This window comes from Lissotriton vulgaris, chromosome 1_2 (genome assembly GCF_964263255.1).
Source record: "Lissotriton vulgaris chromosome 1_2, aLisVul1.2, whole genome shotgun sequence".
NCBI lineage: Eukaryota > Metazoa > Chordata > Amphibia > Caudata > Salamandridae > Lissotriton > Lissotriton vulgaris.
In genome coordinates this window covers 255553779-255574822 of record NC_141686.1, presented here as the reverse complement: position 1 = coordinate 255574822, position 21044 = coordinate 255553779, and the positions used below count along the sequence as shown (strand labels likewise).

General features: G+C 44.6%; 1 protein-coding gene across 1 annotated transcript in view; it reads left to right on the top strand.

Annotated features, from left to right (window-relative positions):
- Positions 1-19974, top strand: part of LOC147736437 (uncharacterized) — a 229795-nt gene extending 209821 nt beyond the window's left edge. The window contains exon 4 of the mRNA XM_086953174.1: positions 15795-19974. Within this exon, the coding sequence (XP_086809300.1) occupies positions 16426-17817 (1392 nt within the window). The 5' untranslated portion in view covers positions 15795-16425 and the 3' untranslated portion in view covers positions 17818-19974. The remainder of the gene's footprint in view (positions 1-15794) is intronic.
- The last annotated feature ends 1070 nt before the right edge of the window (positions 19975-21044 follow it).

Below are 21044 nucleotides of genomic sequence, written 5' to 3'. Positions count from 1 at the left end.
GCCCAGGATCTCGGGCACCACGCGGCTAGCCATCTCTCTCCTGTCTAACCAAGCCAGTAACTTCCCAGCTTTATCACCAACGTCATAGATACGGCCTTGCTGTTCCTTAGCCAGGGCCAGGGCAGCATTCGTGGCAAGATCATGGTATTCCGCTTGTTTAAGGGAAAGATGATTCAGAAAAAGGGGTTGTGATGAACAGAGTGTCTGAATTAAGCAGACCACTCTTACCCAGTCCAAAGATCAGGGCTTGATCCATCACCGTTTTTTAGCTCACTGCACCATCCCAGCTCAGAACTTGGCTATATGCAAATTAGTCTGACCCTGGCCCAGTGCATCATGGGAACAGGGCAGACCAAACTACCAAGCCAATTCTTATACTGGGAAGGAAACAAGCAACCGGGGACCTCACCCCTTAGCACAGTCTTAAATGCCTCCCACAAGGTAACGGCCGAGCCAACCGAGCCCACATTTTCAGTGAAATAAAGGTCGATGGCTTTGGCCAGGAGGGTACGAGTTTTAAGATTACGGAAATACCACGGGTTAACCGCCACTGGCCGGTCCGACAGAACGATGTTAAAATCAAATGAGACCCACAACGGGGAATGATCAGAGATGCCCCGTGCCAAAAATCGGGCCTCAGACACAGCAGGCGCGTGTGCTGCTAAGGTGAGAATGTAGTCTATACGAGAAAGACTACCGTGTGCACCCGAGAGGAAGGAGAAATGGCGGAACGTGGGATGCAGAAGTCGCCAGCTATCCACTAAGCCCATGGATTCAAGAAAGGAGGGTAGCCACAGTTGGGAGCTCCGGAGATCTCTAGGCGGATGACGATCCAGGGAGCCAGAGCAGACTGAGTTGAAGTCACCCCCCATTATCAATAGACTAGCAGGCAAAGACAAAATGGCGCCACCAAGGTCTTGAAAAGTACTAGATTGCAGGCCTGGGGGGACGTAAACTGAAAGTAACGTAAGGGCACGCCCTTCCCATCTCCCCGCCACTGCGGCGAAGCGTCCCCTCTCATCAATCACAGTGACGTCTATCTCAAGTGGAAGGGACGCACGCACTAGGATTCCCGCCCCCCGAGAGCCCGAAGAGAACCCAGAGTGGGCCACCATCTTGTAACCTTTACGGTTAAGAGCTTTGCACGAGTTACCAACCAAGTGTGTCTCCTGCAGGAGAACAACATCGGGCATATGTCTTTTAAGCAATTGGATCACCACCCCTCTCTTGACACGGTCACCCAACCCATTAACATTCCAACTGATCACTCTTAGCTTCCCGCCCCACCCAACCCCAACAAACGCCAACATCACGTGAAGCTCAACAGTGTACATGACCCATTGCCTAAAGAAAAGATGAGAGAAAAAACGAACAAACAAAAAAACTTGCTCAAACACACCCCCCACCCTGCACCCCTGCATCAGACTAAAAAGCCCCCCCAACCAGCAGTGTGCCTGTCGCCCCATTAACTAGTCTACGAAAAGTCCCCAGAGGAGTAAGGAATCTCCGCGAACACCTCCCGCCACCCTCCATGTAGATACCAGGAGAATCGATAGAGTCAATTAAGAACAGTACCGACAGTCACATGAAGCAGGGTCACCAAACGCCAAAATCTTCCAACAGAGCCAAGTCTCATTGATCCGGACCACCAGTCTCCCCTCCATCACGTCCATCGTGCTCATCCCGCCGTGGAGATAGAGTGTCCAACCATTCACTCACATTCTCGGGGAAGTCAAAGAACAGGGCACGGCCCTCATGTTCGAGCCGGAGCTTGGCAGGGAATAGCATAGAATATTTGTAGCCCATGTCCCTCAGTCGCCGTTTCACTCCCGCGTAGCTCTGACGCTGACGTTGCACAGCCCTAGTGAAGTCAGGATAGAAATGTACCTCAGCATTTTGATACTTAAGCGGCCCATGCCGTCTGGACACCTGCAGGACCGCGTCCCGATCTCGGAAGTTGAGAAGCCGTGCCACGATAGGTCTAGGCGCCACGCCCGACTTCGGCGGGCCGCCCGGCACTCGGTGGGCACGCTCCACTGAGAAAAAGTTACTAAGACCAGAGGGCGCTAAGTGGGTCTGTATCAGGTCCTCCACAAAGAGGTCCATCGCCGCTTCCTCTGAGCCCTCCGGAACACCGATGATGCGGACATTCTGCCACCTGGCACGTCCCTCAAAATCCTCCAGCCTCCTCGAGAAGTGATCCGTAGTCATCCGCAAGTTCCGGACCTCGGTCTGCAGGTCCGAGACGTTGGTGGTTAGGCTGGAGGTTTTAATGTCTAGTGTCTTCACACGGTCATTGGTCTTACCCAGGTCGGCTCTAATGAGAGTTAGATCAACAGCCATAGTGTCCACCTTGTGGGTCAAGATCTCATGCTGCTGCTGCATGTCGGCCCGAAAACTTGTGATGGCCCCCATAATGTCGCTAAGGGTAGGCTCAGAGCCATCGGGTGAGCCCGTCGAAGAAAGGCCTTTAGTGGAGGCCCCCGTGGCAGGCGGTGTCCTTGGCTGAACATAACGCTCAATCCGGTTCAGTTGCGTTTGCGACTTGCCTCGTCTGCCTTTGTTCGACGTCTTGTCAGGGTCCCCTCTGCCCGCCATGATGGATCCGATGAGAACAAAGGGGCGCGCCACCCAAGTCCGAGCCCAGCGAGCCAGAAAAGGAGTCAGAGCCAGACAAACAGGCCAGGCCGATGGAAGTGAGCACTGTAGACACTAGTACTCCACCAGTAGGGACAGCAGGCAGCCACTACGCATTCCAATCATGCGGAGTGGCGGAGATCGGAGAGACAATGGCGCAGTCTTGGCACGGAGTTCAACTCGACGTAGCTCAGCGTAGGAACCACCGATTCGAAGGCGGAAGGCAGCTCCCGCTTCAGTGAACCACCAGCAGTAAGGATCCACCAACGTGGATCATGATTTCGGGCAGGATAGATGAGGAGGATCGGAAGGTCCGCGGAGCTCCGAGCTTACGCGGCCATCTTGGTTGCCCACTAAGCTCCTCCCCCGAGGATATTTATTTTTAATTGTAATGGCGTTTAGAGCTCTATAATCCGCACAGGCCCTGAGTTCTCCATTAGCTTTGGGAATGAAGAAGAGCGGAGAGGCCGCCGGGGATTTCGATTCTCTAATAAACCCAAGCTTCAACAGCTTATCCAGGTATGCTCGAAGATGTAAGGTTTCTGGTTCAGTGAGTGCGTAAACACGTCCCGCCGGAATCTTTGCCCCCGGAATCAAATCGATTTGACAATCGTATGTTCTGTGCGGCGGTAACACTTCTGCCTTACTTTCACTGAATACCTCAGCCAAGTCCCGATACTCAAATGGGAGTTCCACATCATGTTCAATGGCTGTGGCAATATGATGGATACAAGCTAGACCAGAAGAAGGATTGGGTCCCACGGGGTAGCAGTTCTGTTGGCAAAACTCTGAGGTGAATTGAAGAGTCTGTCCTTCCCAATCCACTATTGGGTTATGTTTTCGCAACCAAGGCAATCCCAGGATCACTCCATACTGGGGTGCATGTATGATATTGAAACACACCGTTTCCTGATGTTCCAAACCCATAAGCATACCGAGATCCATGGTCTGTAACCTGATAGGACCTGAATCCAGCTTTCTGCCATCTACTGCAAACACAGCTTCTGGAGTCTCTTTTTCTTGTGAAACTAGCCCTAAGCTGATCGCCTGGGTATGGTCCATAAAGCACCCTGTGGCCCCTGAATCCAACATTGCTCTAATCCACAGCCACTTTTGGTCTATTTCCAACCCAATATCCACATAGAAATGTAGACCTTCCTTTCTCCCATCTCCGTCCAATGAAGGGATGACGAACTTACTTGAAGGTATCCCTTCCTCCACCTTCAAGCCTTCTCTTTTCCTGATCCCTGTTCCGAAGCCACCACTGACACCTTCTTGTGTTCGTTCCTTGACCTTGTTCTCGTAGGACATTCCCTGATAAAATGCCCTTTCCGCCCACAGTACAAACATAGGCCTCTCTTTCTTTGGTATTCCCTTTCTTCGGAGGTCAAAGGGGATCGTACTGCCCCAATTTCCATAGGTTCCGGCTTAGATGCGGTTGCCCCTTCGGGGACTTTAGGATGTTCATAACGAGGAGTTAGCCTGTCCTTCCGCCTGTTTTCTCCCTTTCTGTCACTAAGACGATGATCCAGCCTTAGAACCAGGCTAATCATGTCCTCACAAGTACTGGGTTGAGGATCAATCTGAGCCAGTACATCCTTCATCTCCTCTGTCAGACCCGTGTAGAATATGGCATGTCTTTTCTCTTCTGGCCAATCAGTTTCAGCTATGAGCCTTCTGAAGTCATTAAGATAGGCAATTAAGTCCCTATTTCCCTGTTTTAAACCTAACAACTCCCTATCTGCAGACATGGTGGCTGATCTGCGGTTGAAGGTTTTCTCAAAATCCGTTCTAAAGGCCTCCCAATCCCTTAATATGGGGTCATCACGTTTTACTAATGGTACAGCCCATTGGGCTGCGTCCCCAGCTAGATATGAAATGAGAAACGCCACCCTGGCATGATTTGTGTTAAAAATCTTGGGTTTACATGAGAAATGTAACAACACCTGTGTGAGAAATACTTGTACATTACTACTATCTCCATGGAATCTTTCAGGGGAAGCCAGAGGTATTGGAGCGGGTACTTCTACTACCAGGGAAGTGGCCTGTGGAGTACCTGCATCAAAATGATTGCGATTCATTCTATCTACCTGTGCCTGCAGAGCGGCTGTCTCAGCCCTAGAAGCCTGTAACTCAGATTGCACCAGCGCTAGGGCTGCCAGGATATCGTCTGTGGTGGACATTGTATCGCACGATCGGGAGGACTACATTTCTTGGGCCGTTGATTCTGTCAGGTCCCGGTGTCCTCAGGATCATGCGATGCTATAAAGGGGTCCACCTCTCGACAGCCCCTGGGTCTGAATGAGAACAGACTCACAGAAGTGGTCAAGCGAGGGATATCAGGAAGGGTAGGAAGGGAGCAGCAGGGAGAGGAAGCTGAAATGAGAACAAGGCACTATGAGCAAAGGACACACCTAAACCGATAATATGTACAAGCAAATAACACAGTGTACAACCTATCATTTACATTTCTCTGAAGGCTCATTTACCTGGAATAGGGAAAAGGTTGGCTTTGCCTGGCAATCGGAAAAGTAGGACATGTAGTTCTGATCTATAACACAAGAACCTTAACGTTATTAGTTGAATCACAATCACATTGGCTTCTTAAACATAAGCAAGATATACAGGTACCAAAGGTAAATACTGTTAAGGCTTCAACAGAGGGCAAATGGTAAATAGCCTGCCAGGCGAAGCTCATAAACCCCTGTTGTAATTGCACAAAATAGAAAAACAATAATTAATCTTCAATATCCACAAGAATACCCCTGGTTGAAAGTCACCCGAGAATCCTTTCTGTATTTTGCACCTTAGCCCACAGAACATTGCCTGCTGAATGCTTCTTCAGCGTTTACTGAAATGGAACCATAGTCCAGGATGTGAGCAACTCTTATTGTCAGAATTACTCTGAAAACGATAGAAATGAAAATATCCCAAAACAGCTTTCAACGTGTCAAGGCTCCCTCTGACTGTGGGATAAACAGCGATAGGCTCACAAATGTGCATGTAGAAATTTATGCGCTTATTACAAGTCTCAAAGACACTCCAGGAAGTAATACGCACCCACAGCGGGGGTGCACGGCAGCTGCCAGTAAACGGAAACAGTCACGAATACGCACCCACAGCGGGAGTGCACGGCAGCTGCCAGTAAACAGAACCAGTCACGGAAATACAGCCTCCAAGGAGACTAGCAAACGGAGCCTCAGCCGAGGGCTCCTTGAGCTGATCACAAGCTCCGTGGCCAAGATCGGGATTGAATAACCCGAACACTCTCGGGGAAACAACAAGATAGAAGAACACACCAAAGGATACGCTGGATACCAAGGGGGAAGTAATCCTACCGTGTCTTCTCACGAACACCAGAATCAACGGCAAGGACTCTCCTCCTCCTCGCCGTCTTGAGGTTTCCGCGTGTGACGTCATCGACTAGAGGCGTCGCACGCGAACCTGGAATCATGGGTAATGTAGTTTATGGTAATTAGAAATGGCTCAAGGCAGTGTTCGAGACTGCCCTACTCCGTGGGACACGACAGTTCTAATGTACTGGGAAACACAGTTATCCATGCTCAATCTCACATCCTGTTGAATCTGGCTAGAGGGCGGCATTTAATAATGTCTTTGGATATATGAATACTATTATGATGCAACCCATCTAACTAGATCTCTAGTTAAAACTTTAGATATATAAATATGTCTGTAGCTAGCCTTATTTCAAAGATAGCCATATTATTCTATCCACAAACGGTTTTGTCAAGCAAATCAAAGGCTTTCATATTGTCTTTCTAATAAATTCAACGTTGATAACGTTGCTATCTACGTTATATAATTTGCACTGCACTGGAGGATGATCGCTCTACTTTGTCACCTCCTCTGCATTCGATGTTTATGGGGAGGAGGGTGAGAGGAAGGGACAGGGGATTAGGGAGGGGGACTTTTGATTCTTCATTTTCTTTATATTGCTTTCATCCACACGTTTTTCCTTTTTAATTTCGCATTTTAATTTTTTCACAACAACATGTCATGTACACAACATTAGTAAATACCCCCATTTACGCCTTAACACTCACATGGGTGTACCATAGCCCTTTAGCTTGTCTCCTACCCTTAGATATTTTACATCACAGACACTATTCTTATCAACACTACCTCTTCCAGGAATTCCACAAACTGCTAATTCAACAACAAGGTTAAGGAATCTCTCTTCTCATTTTATATTACGAGTTATTGATACACCTAGGGACTCAGAACTAAAGGATCCTGTTAAAAGATGCACAATAATTAACTATCAGTATAAAACCAAAGGAGATATTATTCTCCTTCAGGGGACGAAAATCACTGACAAATAAGCCATCACTCTTAAAAATAATTGGATTTCTGAAGTCTATTGTTTCCCTGCAATACAAAAAAAACCAGAGTAATTGCTACCGTTGATCCCGAACAATGATGATACCTCAATCTGGAGCAAAATATCAGACAAGATTAGTCATATACCCTCCAATGAACTCCTCATTGTGGGTGGCAACTTCAATATCCCACTAGACATGACGGTTATTTGCCAATCTACCTATAATTACCATCCACCTAAATGCCCCAAAATCCTAAAAAACATAAATGCTCTAAATTTAATCTTAAAGACACCTCGTGGTTACAACATCCTGACCCCATAGATGACACTTTCTTTTCTGCTCCGCACAACTTTTACTCATCCTCATTTATGGGTTGCTCGCCCATCGAATAGACAAAACAAATATATTGCCAAGGCTAATCTCTGACAATTCATACATTAGTACTCTTTTAGCTGGAACAAACCCTAAAACCCCAACTAGGATATGGTGTTTCAATAACGATATTATAGCAAATCCACACAACATTAGAAACATTGAAGAACCTGTATCAAATTTCAGTGTTGACAACACCTCAACATAAATAAACATAAAACTTTATGGGATGCTCCCAAAGATACACAAAGAGGAACCCTCATCCATGTGAAAGCAGAAAACAACAAAACAAAGAATGCCACACTTATAAAGCTAGAAGAAAAAATCAAGCATCTTGAATTAACACACATTAAACATCTAAAACTGCTCTCTCCATAGTCTCACAGAAAAAATACGATTTCAACAAAATTCTTAGTGAAAACGCTAGAGTATGGATTAATACATTTAATGGCCTCAAACTTTACGAAGTCAATAAAGCAAGCAAAAGGTTGACCTCAAACCTTAACCACAAACAGAACCAAAGAAAAAATAATGATAATCAAAGATAGCAAGTATGAAATCCGCAGAAAATCCTGGACATCTTCAGACAATTTTATGAAAAGTTATTTTTTAAAGAACAAGTGACTCCACCGGAGCAATATAGGAACTACTTAAACAAACAGCATTATACCTCGTGTATCAGAAGAACATACAATTTCCCTATCCAGACCAATCTCTCTGGCTGAGATCGCTGAAGTAATTGGTACACTCAAAGAAAACAAGCCTCCTGGCCCGGACGGCTTTACAGCCAAATATTGCAAAACATTCACCCAGTCATTTCAACCAACTATAATAAATCTATGTAACCACTTTGCAACCTCCGGAACTATCACAGGTACTAATGCGGAAGCCAACGTAGTAGTGATGCCCAAAGAAGGGAAGGACCTTACATTCCTCATACATTACAGACCCCTTTCCCTGATAAACCTAGGTTGCAAAATATATTCAAAAATAGTAGCCAAGCGCCTAAACCTTTATCTACCGCATTAGTAGTAACACGCACCCAAGTCCAACGATAACACCCTTGTCTTATGCCAAGTTCTAGAAAAGGCAAAATCATCCACATTGCCCTCTATAGCGATCGCACTTGACGCCGAAAAAGCGTTTGCAGGAGTATCCTGGACCTTTCTCGAACAATCCCTTAAACCTTCAACTTAGGAAAGGAATTTATAACAATGATTATGGCTTTATATAGCAACTAACGGGCCCGTACCTGCTCTAACAGTTCCATGTCACACCCACTTAGATTAGAAAATGTACCAGACAAGGCTTCCCGCTTTCCCCTTCTCTCTTGCTGTTGGTGCCTGAGCAACTCCTGTAAAACATACAATGCAACCACAATATAGTTCGAAAGTTGTGAAACTGACTGCTTATGCAGACGACATATTAATAGTCATGGACAACCTAAGCTCTTCTACCCAAGATCTCATGGAAACCATTGAAAATTACTCCAAAGTCTCTGGATATAAATTAAATAGAGACAAATCAGAAGTTAAGTCCCTCATCCCTTATGGCACAAAGGAACTATTAGGAGATTCAGGATTGACCTGGCACCCCAACTACATCAGATACTTAGGCATTGAATTAGGATCTAACTTGATAGACACCATAAAACATAATTAAATAAAATATAGAACCAAGCAAGGTGTGGTACAGGTAAGTAAAATATGCTCTCAAATGCTAGACTTCATAAAGGAAATGCAGTTGTGGTTGAATATGCAATCGCTACAGATTGGAATTGGTTCAAAAAGAAGTTTAAGCTACACAGTAATTACTTTTGGATTACTTTTAGATTACTACTTTTAGATTACATCAGCTACTATTTCTATTTCTATTTAGGGGGTTTTGTAAAGCGCATGGCGACGCACAGCGGCGTGTCCCTGCGCTGAGGAGAGACTCTTACTGGATCCTATAGAAGCGGCTTACCTTACTGAGCGAATAGTGCAGTTTTAAGTTTGGCTCTAAAAATTGATTCTGATGGCTCTAATCTCAATGCCATGGGTAGTTTGTTCCATCTTGAGGCTCAGGGTGGTATGTCTAGATATCTTGCTGGGATCTCACAATACAGGGTATTTAAGATTTTTCAAGGTTTGCAGTATAGTTACTTTTCTTTTCTTACAAAGTTCTGCTCGACATGGAACATTTTCAGAAACAAAACTCGTAACATGGGTTCCTATGGGAAAAGTGTTAGAGGTTTCTCAGGTAAGTAAACGACTTATGAGTGGGGGTTTTAGAGGTTACGACCAACATCCCCATGGTCTAGGTAGGCCCTTAAACGCACTTCCAGCGGCACTGGGGCGGCTGGGTGCAGAGTGCAGGAGACTAATGTTAGACAAGTGGGCTAAGGGGGCCTTCGTTCAGGGGCTGCTTACAAGAAGGCCACTCAGGTGTTGGAGCGAAGCTCCTTCGGTTAAGATCAGCACTGTAGGGGTCAACAATCAGCACAAGAGCTGCATCACCAGTGACAACGTGGCGTCGGTACCCAGTGGCAGGGCCGAGAACCGAAACCCGCCTTGGCAAACTGCTCGGCCAGCCCCGGGGAGAGGGAAGTGGGGGTGCGGCCGAGCTGTTTTCTAGTGTTGGTTTCGACGATTTTGTTACCAGGGGCCTAAAGTGCCAGCTCCCATTAACAAAAACGGCCACCAGGGGCCCAAAACTGGCCCCCACCCTAGCAGCCCCCCGGGAAAGCGTCAGGTGCCCGCCATGGTCAGTCCGGCCCAGTTGTGTGCTGCTTTAGATACCGTATATAGGTTTCCCCGATTTATGCCCTTATATAGGTACATTTTACATTGCCCTTATTTGAGGCATAGAAATCCAGGCCTTATTTAGGCATTGTCTGTACAAACAAAATACAGGCATGGTCACCTACATCCGTCAATCCACGTCACAATGAATTCTTGGAAAACCAGACCCTTAAGAATTTAAGAATTTCCCTCAGCTTGAATATTGATTTCTCAAAGAACTCATTTAGTATGCATGAACATCTATTCCTTAGGGGTTTATTCATGACGTTCCTCTGCCCGACTTTTACGTCAATGCTGGCATTCCTAGACACCTTCAAGGTATAAATATACCTGCACTTGCCCTGGCAAAGTGCGGTTCCCGGATAATTCGATCCTAACAAGACTATGCGGTTCGCCACGGCAAGTTCGGAAGGAGATCGAGTTCCAGCCTGATGCACTGACCAGACGCTGTCATCCTCCTAGCAGAGAATCCAGCTCCAGTGCTCTCTGACTTCCCTTGCGGGGTGTTCGACTACGAGCCCAAAAATGAGATTCCAACCTCTCTCATTCTAAGGTATGGAGCTGATTAAAACTTAGAGAAACTTTTGGCAACTCTTGACTAAAACTGAAATATAGCTAGCTATACTTTAGATAACGGCACCTATTTCAAACCTCGCACTACACTTAGGTTAGGTACACTGGGGTAGAACATTTTAGAAGCATCAGATGAGTATCACATATTTTTTATGCATGTATTTTGATTAATATATGTCATAGCTACAAACCATGCTATTGCAGTATTATTTTATCTTACTGCTAACCTTGTACATATTGTACTTCGCAGCCTGTCTTACGATTGTACCAGTTCATATATCCTGCATGAGAAATAAGACTGTTCAATAAACCCTTTTATTGAAATTCCCGTCTCTATATTTCTGTGCAACTCTGTAGAAACGAAGCATGCACGATTGACTGAGTGAAACTGTAATCTATTGTTTCCATGATTCTGAGATTGTTCCGACTCTAAGGGAAGCAAAGTTGTCATGTTTGTGCTGTTGTCGGAGACTAATCCCTTCTTGTATATTCAAGAAGTTTCTAGTGACCTCTGAGTTAGCTGGCACACACAAGTAATTTAGTTTAATAATCAATCAATCAATCATGACACTTGTATAGCGCGCTACTCACCCGGAAAGGTCTAAAGGCGCTCAATAGAGACATACTGACCTTAGTCCTATGTCAAATCTATAGTGTATGTTACTCCAATCACATAGTGTCCTTCCTATCAGGGATATAGGAAGTACACTACAGCCCTACCCAGTAGGTATGATAGGAGATATTCGGCAAAGTCACTGCAGGCTCTGGCAGGTAAACCCCCTGGAGGGGACCACCAGCTTGAGAGGTAAGGTGGGATCTTGGGGGGTGTCTGGACACAGTTGCTTGGGCCACCAAAGGCCGGGGGTGTCAGGTGTATGGGTGTCTTTAGGCTTAGGGCTTTTCTTAAAAGCTCAGGTCGCGGTTTGGGGTACCCTTCAGGTTGAGGCTGCAAGTGTCGTCTTGGAGTTTGAGGGAGGTTGGGGATTTACCATATCCCAGGTCAGGATTGCTGGAGAGACCTCCTCGTGGTGTTGGGCCGCTCGAACCCAGGCCGCGGGCATCAGGTGCAGAGTGTTGCAGAACCGCAGAGCCACCTGGATCCGGGTTCTGGTCTTAGAGTCTTTGTTGATTTAATCTGGTGCTCATGGGAGACTGTAAGGTGAATGCAGGGCAGGTCCTCCAGGCTCCAGGGGGATGCTGGCTGCTGGTACACCGGTTTCTTCACTGTAGGGACAGGCTGAGAAGGCAATGGCCAAGCAGTAGTGTCCTCTTCTTCCTGGGTCAGCACAGCTCTTCGGTCCTTCATTTTCCTCCTCGAAACTTAGGAGGCAAGGTTTGGGGTTGCCCCTGAATGCAAAATTTAGGGTCGTTACTGAGGTGTGCAGGTTGAGATTAATGGGTCCCTTCCTTGGGTTGGGTACACCCCTTATTATGCTACCCTCCAGTGGGAGAGTGGAAGTGGACATAAACCTCTCCCTAATTGGTTGGGTTTCACTTCGCCTCTCCGACCTGAGGGGTGGAGTTGGCAAAGGTTGGCACACCTCTTCTCCTAGTTCGGTTTCCCCACCGATTCTCCTGCCCAAAGTGGGGGTTGAAAACCGGGGGGGAGCCAGTTGCTGGGGGCAGCAAAAGGCGGCACAGTGTACAAAGGCGGCAGGCCTTTAAAGCTTCCTCCTTCGTGGACCAAGCCCATCCAGGGGAGGAGGTGTGACACCTCTATTCTGGATGGTTGTGTTTCTGGACCCAGAGAGCAGAGGTTCTCTACTCATGGGTCCGAAAACCTGTCTGGGGTGGCAGCTGGTGAACAGTTATTCAGAAACCACTCCAGTACTGGTAATTTTTCAGAGGACATCTCTAAGATGCCGTCTGTGTGCATTTTACATTAAATCCCACACTGGCATCAGTGTGGGTTTAATGGGTGAGCAGTTTGCTACCAAACATCCCAGGTTTCAGTGAACCCATTATGGCACTGTGTAGTTTGTAATAACCAACTCCCAGACAATGTACTATGTATGGCTTCACTGCACTATGTAGGCCACAGGCATTGGATTGTAGGCATAGCACACAGGTATGTCTGCTATGTCGACTCTTCACTTTTCTCTGCTCAAAAACACGCAGCCTGCAAAGGCAGTGTATGGGTGTTTAGATACAGGGCCTCTAAGAGTGACACAATAGGTGCTGCAACCTTTAGAGGCCTTGTCTGCTCGAAGTGACCTTGGTTCACCTAGTACCTTTTACCTGGTACCTTTGACAAGGATCTTACCTGTGTCCAGAGATGCGATTTTGGGGGTACAAAGGTACAGCTTTGGGAAAGACACAGGCCCTGGGAACCTGATTGGCAGAGACCCAGGGCATACCAAGTCAAAGTGCATCATGTGGCAGGCAAAATGGGGATTAACCATGCAAAAAGGGGCAATTTCCTACAGCAAGGTAAAAAAAACTAGAGTATCCAAGAAAAAACTCCACCTGCCCAATATTCTAGGTGGTGTCAATTTAGCCAATTTTAAAGATTACCAGACAGCTTTCTTAGCTAAACAAGGTATCTACTGGTTCCAACAACCTGATAACTACACCCCCACATGGCTAGAGGTTAAAAACTCGACCCTGTTACTCAACTTAAAACCTACTGCAAGCATATTACCACTTCTAAAAATACTAGTAATGCTTTATTAACCTTTGATAGAACAATGACCTTCCTAGATGAAATTCTCTTTAACCTCTCTTTGGCACAACCAAAACATCACATTTGATGGCCGGACCCTGCACTTAGGATCATGGATCACCAGAGCCATCTTCTTTTCTCAGTAACTCAGATCCAGATACACTTCTCAAACTTACAAACATAATACCAGTTAGATCAAGAATTCTATAATTTTCTGAAATTAAAGATGGCTACTACCAAATCTAAATGCCATTATAGAGAACTGTCCCTACAAACACTCCTTCATAAATTTAACATACTAGGCAATCTGGTGTTCAAATGATATCACTTATTGCAACCCAAGACCACAAGAAAGAATAAATGAACAACCGAATACTGGGATACTCATTCTTCTACATGCACATATGAGACCGACTGGAACAACACATGGAAATCTGTCACCTCACATAGGATCTCATCAGTACTATCTCAAACAAAATTCTGGCAAATATACAATGTTTTTTGGACAACGTCTTGCCTGCACACACAAAAACTTTCAGAGGACCCTGTCTGTTGGAACTGCAATGAAAAGAACGGAGACCTTGCTCACCTCATTTTCAACTGCAAATCAGTATAGCTTCTACGAAAGAATTCTCATATCTTATTGAAGGCTTCCTTGACCCGAACATGAGATGCTCTGTAGAACGCCGTCTACTTGATCTTTTATTGATATTGGCCCTGTATCAAGGCTTCCTTTCAAGCATTGTTTGATACAGAAAAGGGGGTGGTGATGAACAGAGTGTCTGAATTAAGCAGACCACTCTTACCCAGTCCAAAGATCAGGGCTTGATCCATCACCGTTTTTTAGCTCACTGCACCATCCCAGCTCAGAACTTGGCTATATGCAAATTAGTCTGACCCTGGCCCAGTGCATCATGGGAACAGGGCAGACCAAACTACCAAGCCAATTCTTATACTGGGAAGGAAACAAGCTACCGGGGGCCGGTTGCTGGCATTTCAGCCGTCTTCGGCCCGGCTTGCTTGAATCCTGATGGTGCAATGAGCTAGAGACTCACATCTGAGTATACCCTTCCACGCTTATGGTGGACTCACCACCCCTTGTTGTAAATATTTTTGTCCACCCCGGTGTTGGATCTAGCCCTGATCTCTTGACTGGGTGAGAGTTTTCTGCTTAATTCAGAGACTCTGTCCCTCACCACCGCTTGTTGTAAATATTCCTTTCAAGCATGGCTTAGTTGGGTATCACATACCGGGGGCTGATAACATTCCTTTGCAAAACTCCCTATGGAAACCACAATGAAGATAATCCTACATAACATAACTACTTCACCACCAACAAACCCCCATAAACTGAAGGCCCTATTTCTATACCTTTTCATTTGCTACTTCAATCCATACTCATCAATCTAGTAACATGATGTAGGCTGAGGCTGTGTACCAATGACAGATACAATATTACTGTTGTCATATGTTATTTGTAACTCTTAAATGTGATACAGTATGCTTATAAGGCTACAACATTATCAGCATGTAACATGTAAAAGGCTAAGTCCTTTCTTATGAGCAACCACCTCGCATAACTAACAGCAGACAATACTAGGGCTCTTTCTGAGAACAACAGACAATCCTTCGGTTTTCTACATTCAGCTGTTCCAGTAGGCTACAGTAAGAAGGATTATTGTCCTGCTAATCTCAGAACAATGAAACTAGGGATAACGCAAGCTAGTTTGCTTTTAACGATTTAGCTCTATCGCCTATAATCAACTCTGTTTGCTACATTAAGTCCCTGCTCTAGATGACAGGGACGTTGTCTAAGGACAAATTCGCCTAACAAGCCACATGTGTATTTGACTGGACATGTAACACTGTAACCAGTATGGATTCCTCGTAATCTTCAGTAGTTGTATTATTCTTAAATTTAAGTATGACATGACATGACATGTACTACTGTAACAACAGTTGAATCATAGTAAGCTTCAAAATGTATACTATTAGTAGGTTTAAGCATGTTCCACTGTTGGATGGATACATATATCTCGTAGTGTGCTCTAAGGACTTGTATATCTTCGGATTTTGAAAGCTGTTGAACTGACACTTAATCTTGGGTCTTGTTAGCGCTATAGAAAACACTGAAAAAATAAATAAATAAAATGTAAGATGTACGTGTATTATGTTTGTTATGGCATTATCATTGACAGTATCGATGACAGCTGGGGTGTTTACATTAAGTGACGTTGTGAATTAGCCATGATGCTTATACCTTATTAGTTCCTTTCCACGCATTTGTTTCCTCCGTCTACTCAGTTTGATTCTGTTTTTGTTTGGTATTAAAATTCATTAAAATAATTTTGAATTAAAAAGAAAATGTGTATGCACAATCCATGTTTCCATGTAAGTAATTTTAAATCTCTCTACATCCGACAGAAAACAATCCTTGAATGTACAAAATGTTTAAGGATAATGAAGATAATCCTGTAAATCTGCAAAAACACAGTTCGAAATATTGAGCTCCTGTATTCAGAAAAACATAAGCGCATTCAGAGACAGACCAACACGAACATAAACTGACAGATCCTGAAGAAGCATCGAAGGCAATTCAATGATTCTACAAGTCTGAGCTGTGCACCTCCATGCAATTACCTTTAAAAAATTACAACAACACTAATAATCCACTTCTTGGGTAAACATGTCCAAAACCAGCTTTCATTGTGCGAATGGTATGATGTGATTACAGCACTGCTTTCCTTGCTAAAGTGATATCAGACCACCATTCAGTGCTAGGTGTGTATTGTAAACTCTTTCAGGCCATTCCAGAGAAACCAGAGAAAAGCACAATGGAGTGGAGCCAGACAACTGGAGGGTAAAGGAAAGGCGTTCTGCTATCTAAAATACAGAGCACTGTTCCAATTTGCACCGACCAGAAGGAGGATGGATCTTTACCCGCGAGTTTGCAGAGCCATTATCCAGTGTGAAGACACAATCACCCACAAAGAAGCCTGAAACATATTATAAGTGTGGAAGGTATATTTGTTAAATCAGAAAGCAAACATGCAAAATGCCACACACATACAGGGAATGTGAGAATAATCCAAGTGCTTTATCAGTGGTTTTGCTTCATCAAGAAACACAGTCATGGGATATAGACAAATATATACCTGACTCAGAGACACTAATCAAGAAAGAAGTATCAGACACATGCAGCCAGACCTTTAGTTTGTCATCAATATTAAAACGCCATCAGCAAACACACAGAGGAGACAAACAATTAAAGTCCACTGAATATGAAAATAGCTTTAGTCAATCTGCACTACTTAAAGAGCATCAGCGAACACACACAGGGGAAAAGCCATTCAAATGCAGTGAATGTGTGAAGAGCTTTCGTCAGTTATCAGACCTAAAACACCATCTGCGAACTCACACAGGGGAAAAACCATATCATTGCAGTGAATGTGTGAAGAGGTTTAGTCGATTATCAGACCTTCAAAGACATCAGCGGTCACACACAGGGGAAAAGCCATATCATTGCAGTGAATGTATCAAGAGGTTTAGTCGATTATCAGACCTAAACCAGCATCAGCGAACACACACGGGGGAAAACCTATATCACTGCAGTGAATGTGTTAAGAGCTTTAGTCGGTTATCAGACCTACAAAGACATCAGCAAACACACACAGGGGAAAAGCCATATCATTGTAGTGAATGTGGAAAGAGCTTTTGTCAATTTTCAAACCTACAAAGACATCAGCAAACACACAAGAGAAAACCATATAATTGCAGTGAATGTGTGAAGAGGTTTAGTCGATTATCAGACCTAACACTGCATCGGAGAACACACACAGGGGAAAAACCATTTAAGTGCAGTGAATGTGAAAAGATCTTTAAACATTTATCGAGCCTAAAACACCATCAGAGAACACACACCGGGGAAACACCATATCATTGCAGTGAATGTGTGAAGAGGTTTAGTCGATTATCAGACCTACAAAGACATCAGCAAACACACACAGGGGAAAACCTATATCATTGCAGTGAATGTGTGAAGAGCTTTAGTCGATCATCAGACCTACTAAGACATCAGCGAACACACACAGGGGAAAAGCCATATCATTGCAGTGAATGTGTGAAGAGGTTTAGTCGTTTATCACACCTTAAAGAACATGAGAGTACACACACAGGGGAAAAGCCATATCATTGCAGTGAATGTGTGAAGAGGTTTAGTCGACTATCAAACCTACAAATACATCAGCGAACACACACAGGGGAAAAGCCATTTCAGTGCAGTGAATGTGTGAAGAGCTTTTGTCAATTTTCACACCTACAAAAACATCAGCGAACACACAGTGGAAACTCATATAACTGCAATGAATGTGTAAAGAGGTTTAGTCGATTTTCAGACCTAAAACTGCATCGGAGAATACACAGGAGAAAAACCATTCAAGTGCAGTGAATGTGAGAAGATGTTTTTTTATTTATCAAACCTAAAACACCATCAGAGAATACACACTGGGGAAAAACCATATCATTGCAGGGAATGTGTGAGGAGGTTTAGTCGATTATCGGACCTACAATGACATCAGCGAACACAAGCATGGGAAAACCTATATAATTGCAGTGAATGTGTGAAGAGCTGTAGTCGGTTATCAGACCTACAAAGACATCCGCGAAAACACACAGAGGAAAAACCATATCATTGTACTGAATGTGTGAAGAGGTATAGTCGATTATCAGATCTAAAACAGCATCAGCGAACACACACAGGGGAAAACCTATATCATTGCAGTGAATGTGTGAGGAGCTTTTGTCGATTATCAGATCTAGAAAGACATCAGCAAACACACACAGGGTAAAAGCCATATCATTGCAATGAATGTGTGAAAAGCTTTTGTCAATTTTCAAACCTACAAAGACATCAGTCCATTTTTTAAGAATTTTAATTTCATGAACAATAATACTGACCCATCCGTGGACATGCACCACAGCAAAAAAAGTGCAGTTAATGTGGGATAAAGGAATTATAGAAAAGGATAACATTGCAATTATGTGGGACATTCACATGCCAGCTGTTACAAAGCAGATGATAAAACACTGCACTAATTGGACAGAATCATAAAAGTGTCTATTCCATGCTGTTGATAATTTCCCTACATCTAGGAAAAAACATGAAATACTAGTAAACTTGTTTGGAGACTAGCCCAATGTGGACTATAAGGAAATAAATGCTGTTGATTTTTATTCGGTGAAAGACTAATAATGAAAGAAATCGAGGGACACCTGATCATGCTACCTGTCAAAGCAACACTACGAACAATGCTTGGACTAACGGGTATTTTCAGACTAATCTTAGAGATAAGTGATAAAACATATAAACCCAACACACCCAAACAATTTAGCAAGCTCTCACTGGAGAATATTCACAGCTGGTTGGGGTGTTTGGTGTTTTTTTTTGCAACCTTGGTGATTCTGTGACAGCAGTCAGAGAAAAATTTAAAAATGCAGAAGAAGTGAAAGTAGCAAAATGTGGGCTGTAGCCCTCATGGTTAATCCTATAGCATTTGCCTCTGGGGCCTTGATGTGGAAGAAATTATGCTCATTGCTATCATCATTAAATCAAATCCTAGGAGACACAGAAGTTGAAACAACTAGTGGCATAGGTACGTATTATAGGGTTTGCGATTACCTAAAACGATTTCTAGTGATTCTCTGTTAGGTCATTGCAAACTGCGATGTACAAATGTGATTTCAACACATTTAGCGATTCCTAGTGGGTTGTGAATAGACAAACCTCATACATATTCATGAGGTAAGTTTCAGTTTGCGATCCATTGGGAATCGCAAACATCATAGGAATGGTGGAGGTTAGCCCACTACCATGTGTGTGATTGCTGTTAAATAAAACAATTTGTTGTGAAAATGCAGGCCGTATTCCTGAAAGGAAAACGGGATGTGATACCAAATGGAAAATGAACAGTTTTCAGTTCATTTTTTAAGAGTCCCACAGACCACTTCCTGCTCTTAAAAGATGTTTTCCCCTACATTCACAAAGGGGAAATGGGCCCTTGGGGCCCGTTCGGATTATGCAAATGGGTTACCACCAACTTGTAGTTGGCGGCACAATGCAAATGTTACCACATTTTGGTTGCACAACATTCACACATAGCATCTTGAGTTGCTTTTAGGGAGGGATGTCCTAAACACACCCCTTTCTAATACCGAATCACACACAAACCCAATTTGCGATTCGATGATAGATTACTGAATTACAAATTCAGCATTTATACGTACAAAAGAGACCTTGAGCCAACCATGTTATTGGTACTACTGCTGCTGCTGCTACAGCACTCTACTATGTCACTTCACGCTGCAATACTCCCTGATACTCTATGCCACAACACTCTACTCTGACAATTTGCTCCACTCTCGCTGCTTAACTCTACTTCCTTCCACTCTGAAACTCTACTCCATCCATGATACTCCACAACCTGGCACGCTACTCCTTGACTTTCCACTCCTCTCCACCCCTCAACTCTACTGTACGCCACTTCACGCCGCTCCATTAACCCCTTCGCTGCTGGCCCGTTTCCACCGCTGTGCGGTAAACAATTGAACAGGGGCGGGCCATGACGAACCCCAGCCTTCATCAGCACACGAGCACCGTAGTGCATGACGGCTGGGGTTCGTCATCAGCATACAAGGGGTTAAACTTCACTCTATGCCACTTTATGACACTCCACTTCATCCCACTCTCCTTTACCATACTAACTTTTAGCCATGCTGAACAGCAGCCTTTCTAGTGTACAAATTGCTAAAACATATTGGCAAAGCCAAAAGCTCTTGCACAGATGAGATCTATTGGCTTTTCCAATGCTGGCTTTAGATTCCTATTTAATGCTACTTTATTTACTTGGTGTTAGATCGTGTTTTATCTAGAAATACGGTGTCTGTGATGGATGTCGAATGAAGGAGCCGAGTACAATGAGTTTCACAGAAAACTACGGGCACCATGTAAGGGTGAACAGTTATAAAGCTAAGGTTATTTAAGGGCTGGATTTTAGTCAAAGTGTACATGGAACGATCATATCTAGACCCATGACCCTTTACAGGAAGATCGCTCCCCCACGCTGCAACAGCACCACCTGTTCGCTCATGTCTCCCAGCCTGCTGCTGCTGCTGCACCGACGCGAGTTCGAGGCCCTCCTCCACCCGCAGGCTGCCACCTGCGCCTCATACCTGGTGGTCAGTGGTAGGCCTTAGGTTGCTTTTGTAATTGTTTTTCTCCATGTTGTACTTTTATTTGTTCTCTTTTGCATTCCCCTGTTCCCTTTTGCTCTGTTTCTCTGCCCTGTGCCCTTCTCCCTGCCCGCCGTTCCTCCCGTGGTTCTCCTGCAGCTGCGTCTCCTGATGCTCCACTCACTCTACTTCGCCTAGTGTAAATGTTTTTGCATTTTGTTGTTTTTGTTTATTTATTTTCGTTTTTCATTGCTCCTCTTACCCTCTTGTGCCACTTCTGTGCCCTGTGCCCTTTTGCCTTCCTTACACTCGCCGTTCCTCACCGCGTTTTTCCCGCCGTTGTGTCCCCTGCTGACCCGCCCCAATTTGCCCATTCGTCTGCTCCCACCTCCCAGATGCTACTTCCTCCTCCCCCTCCCCTTATGGTGGCCGCGCCCTACTGGCACG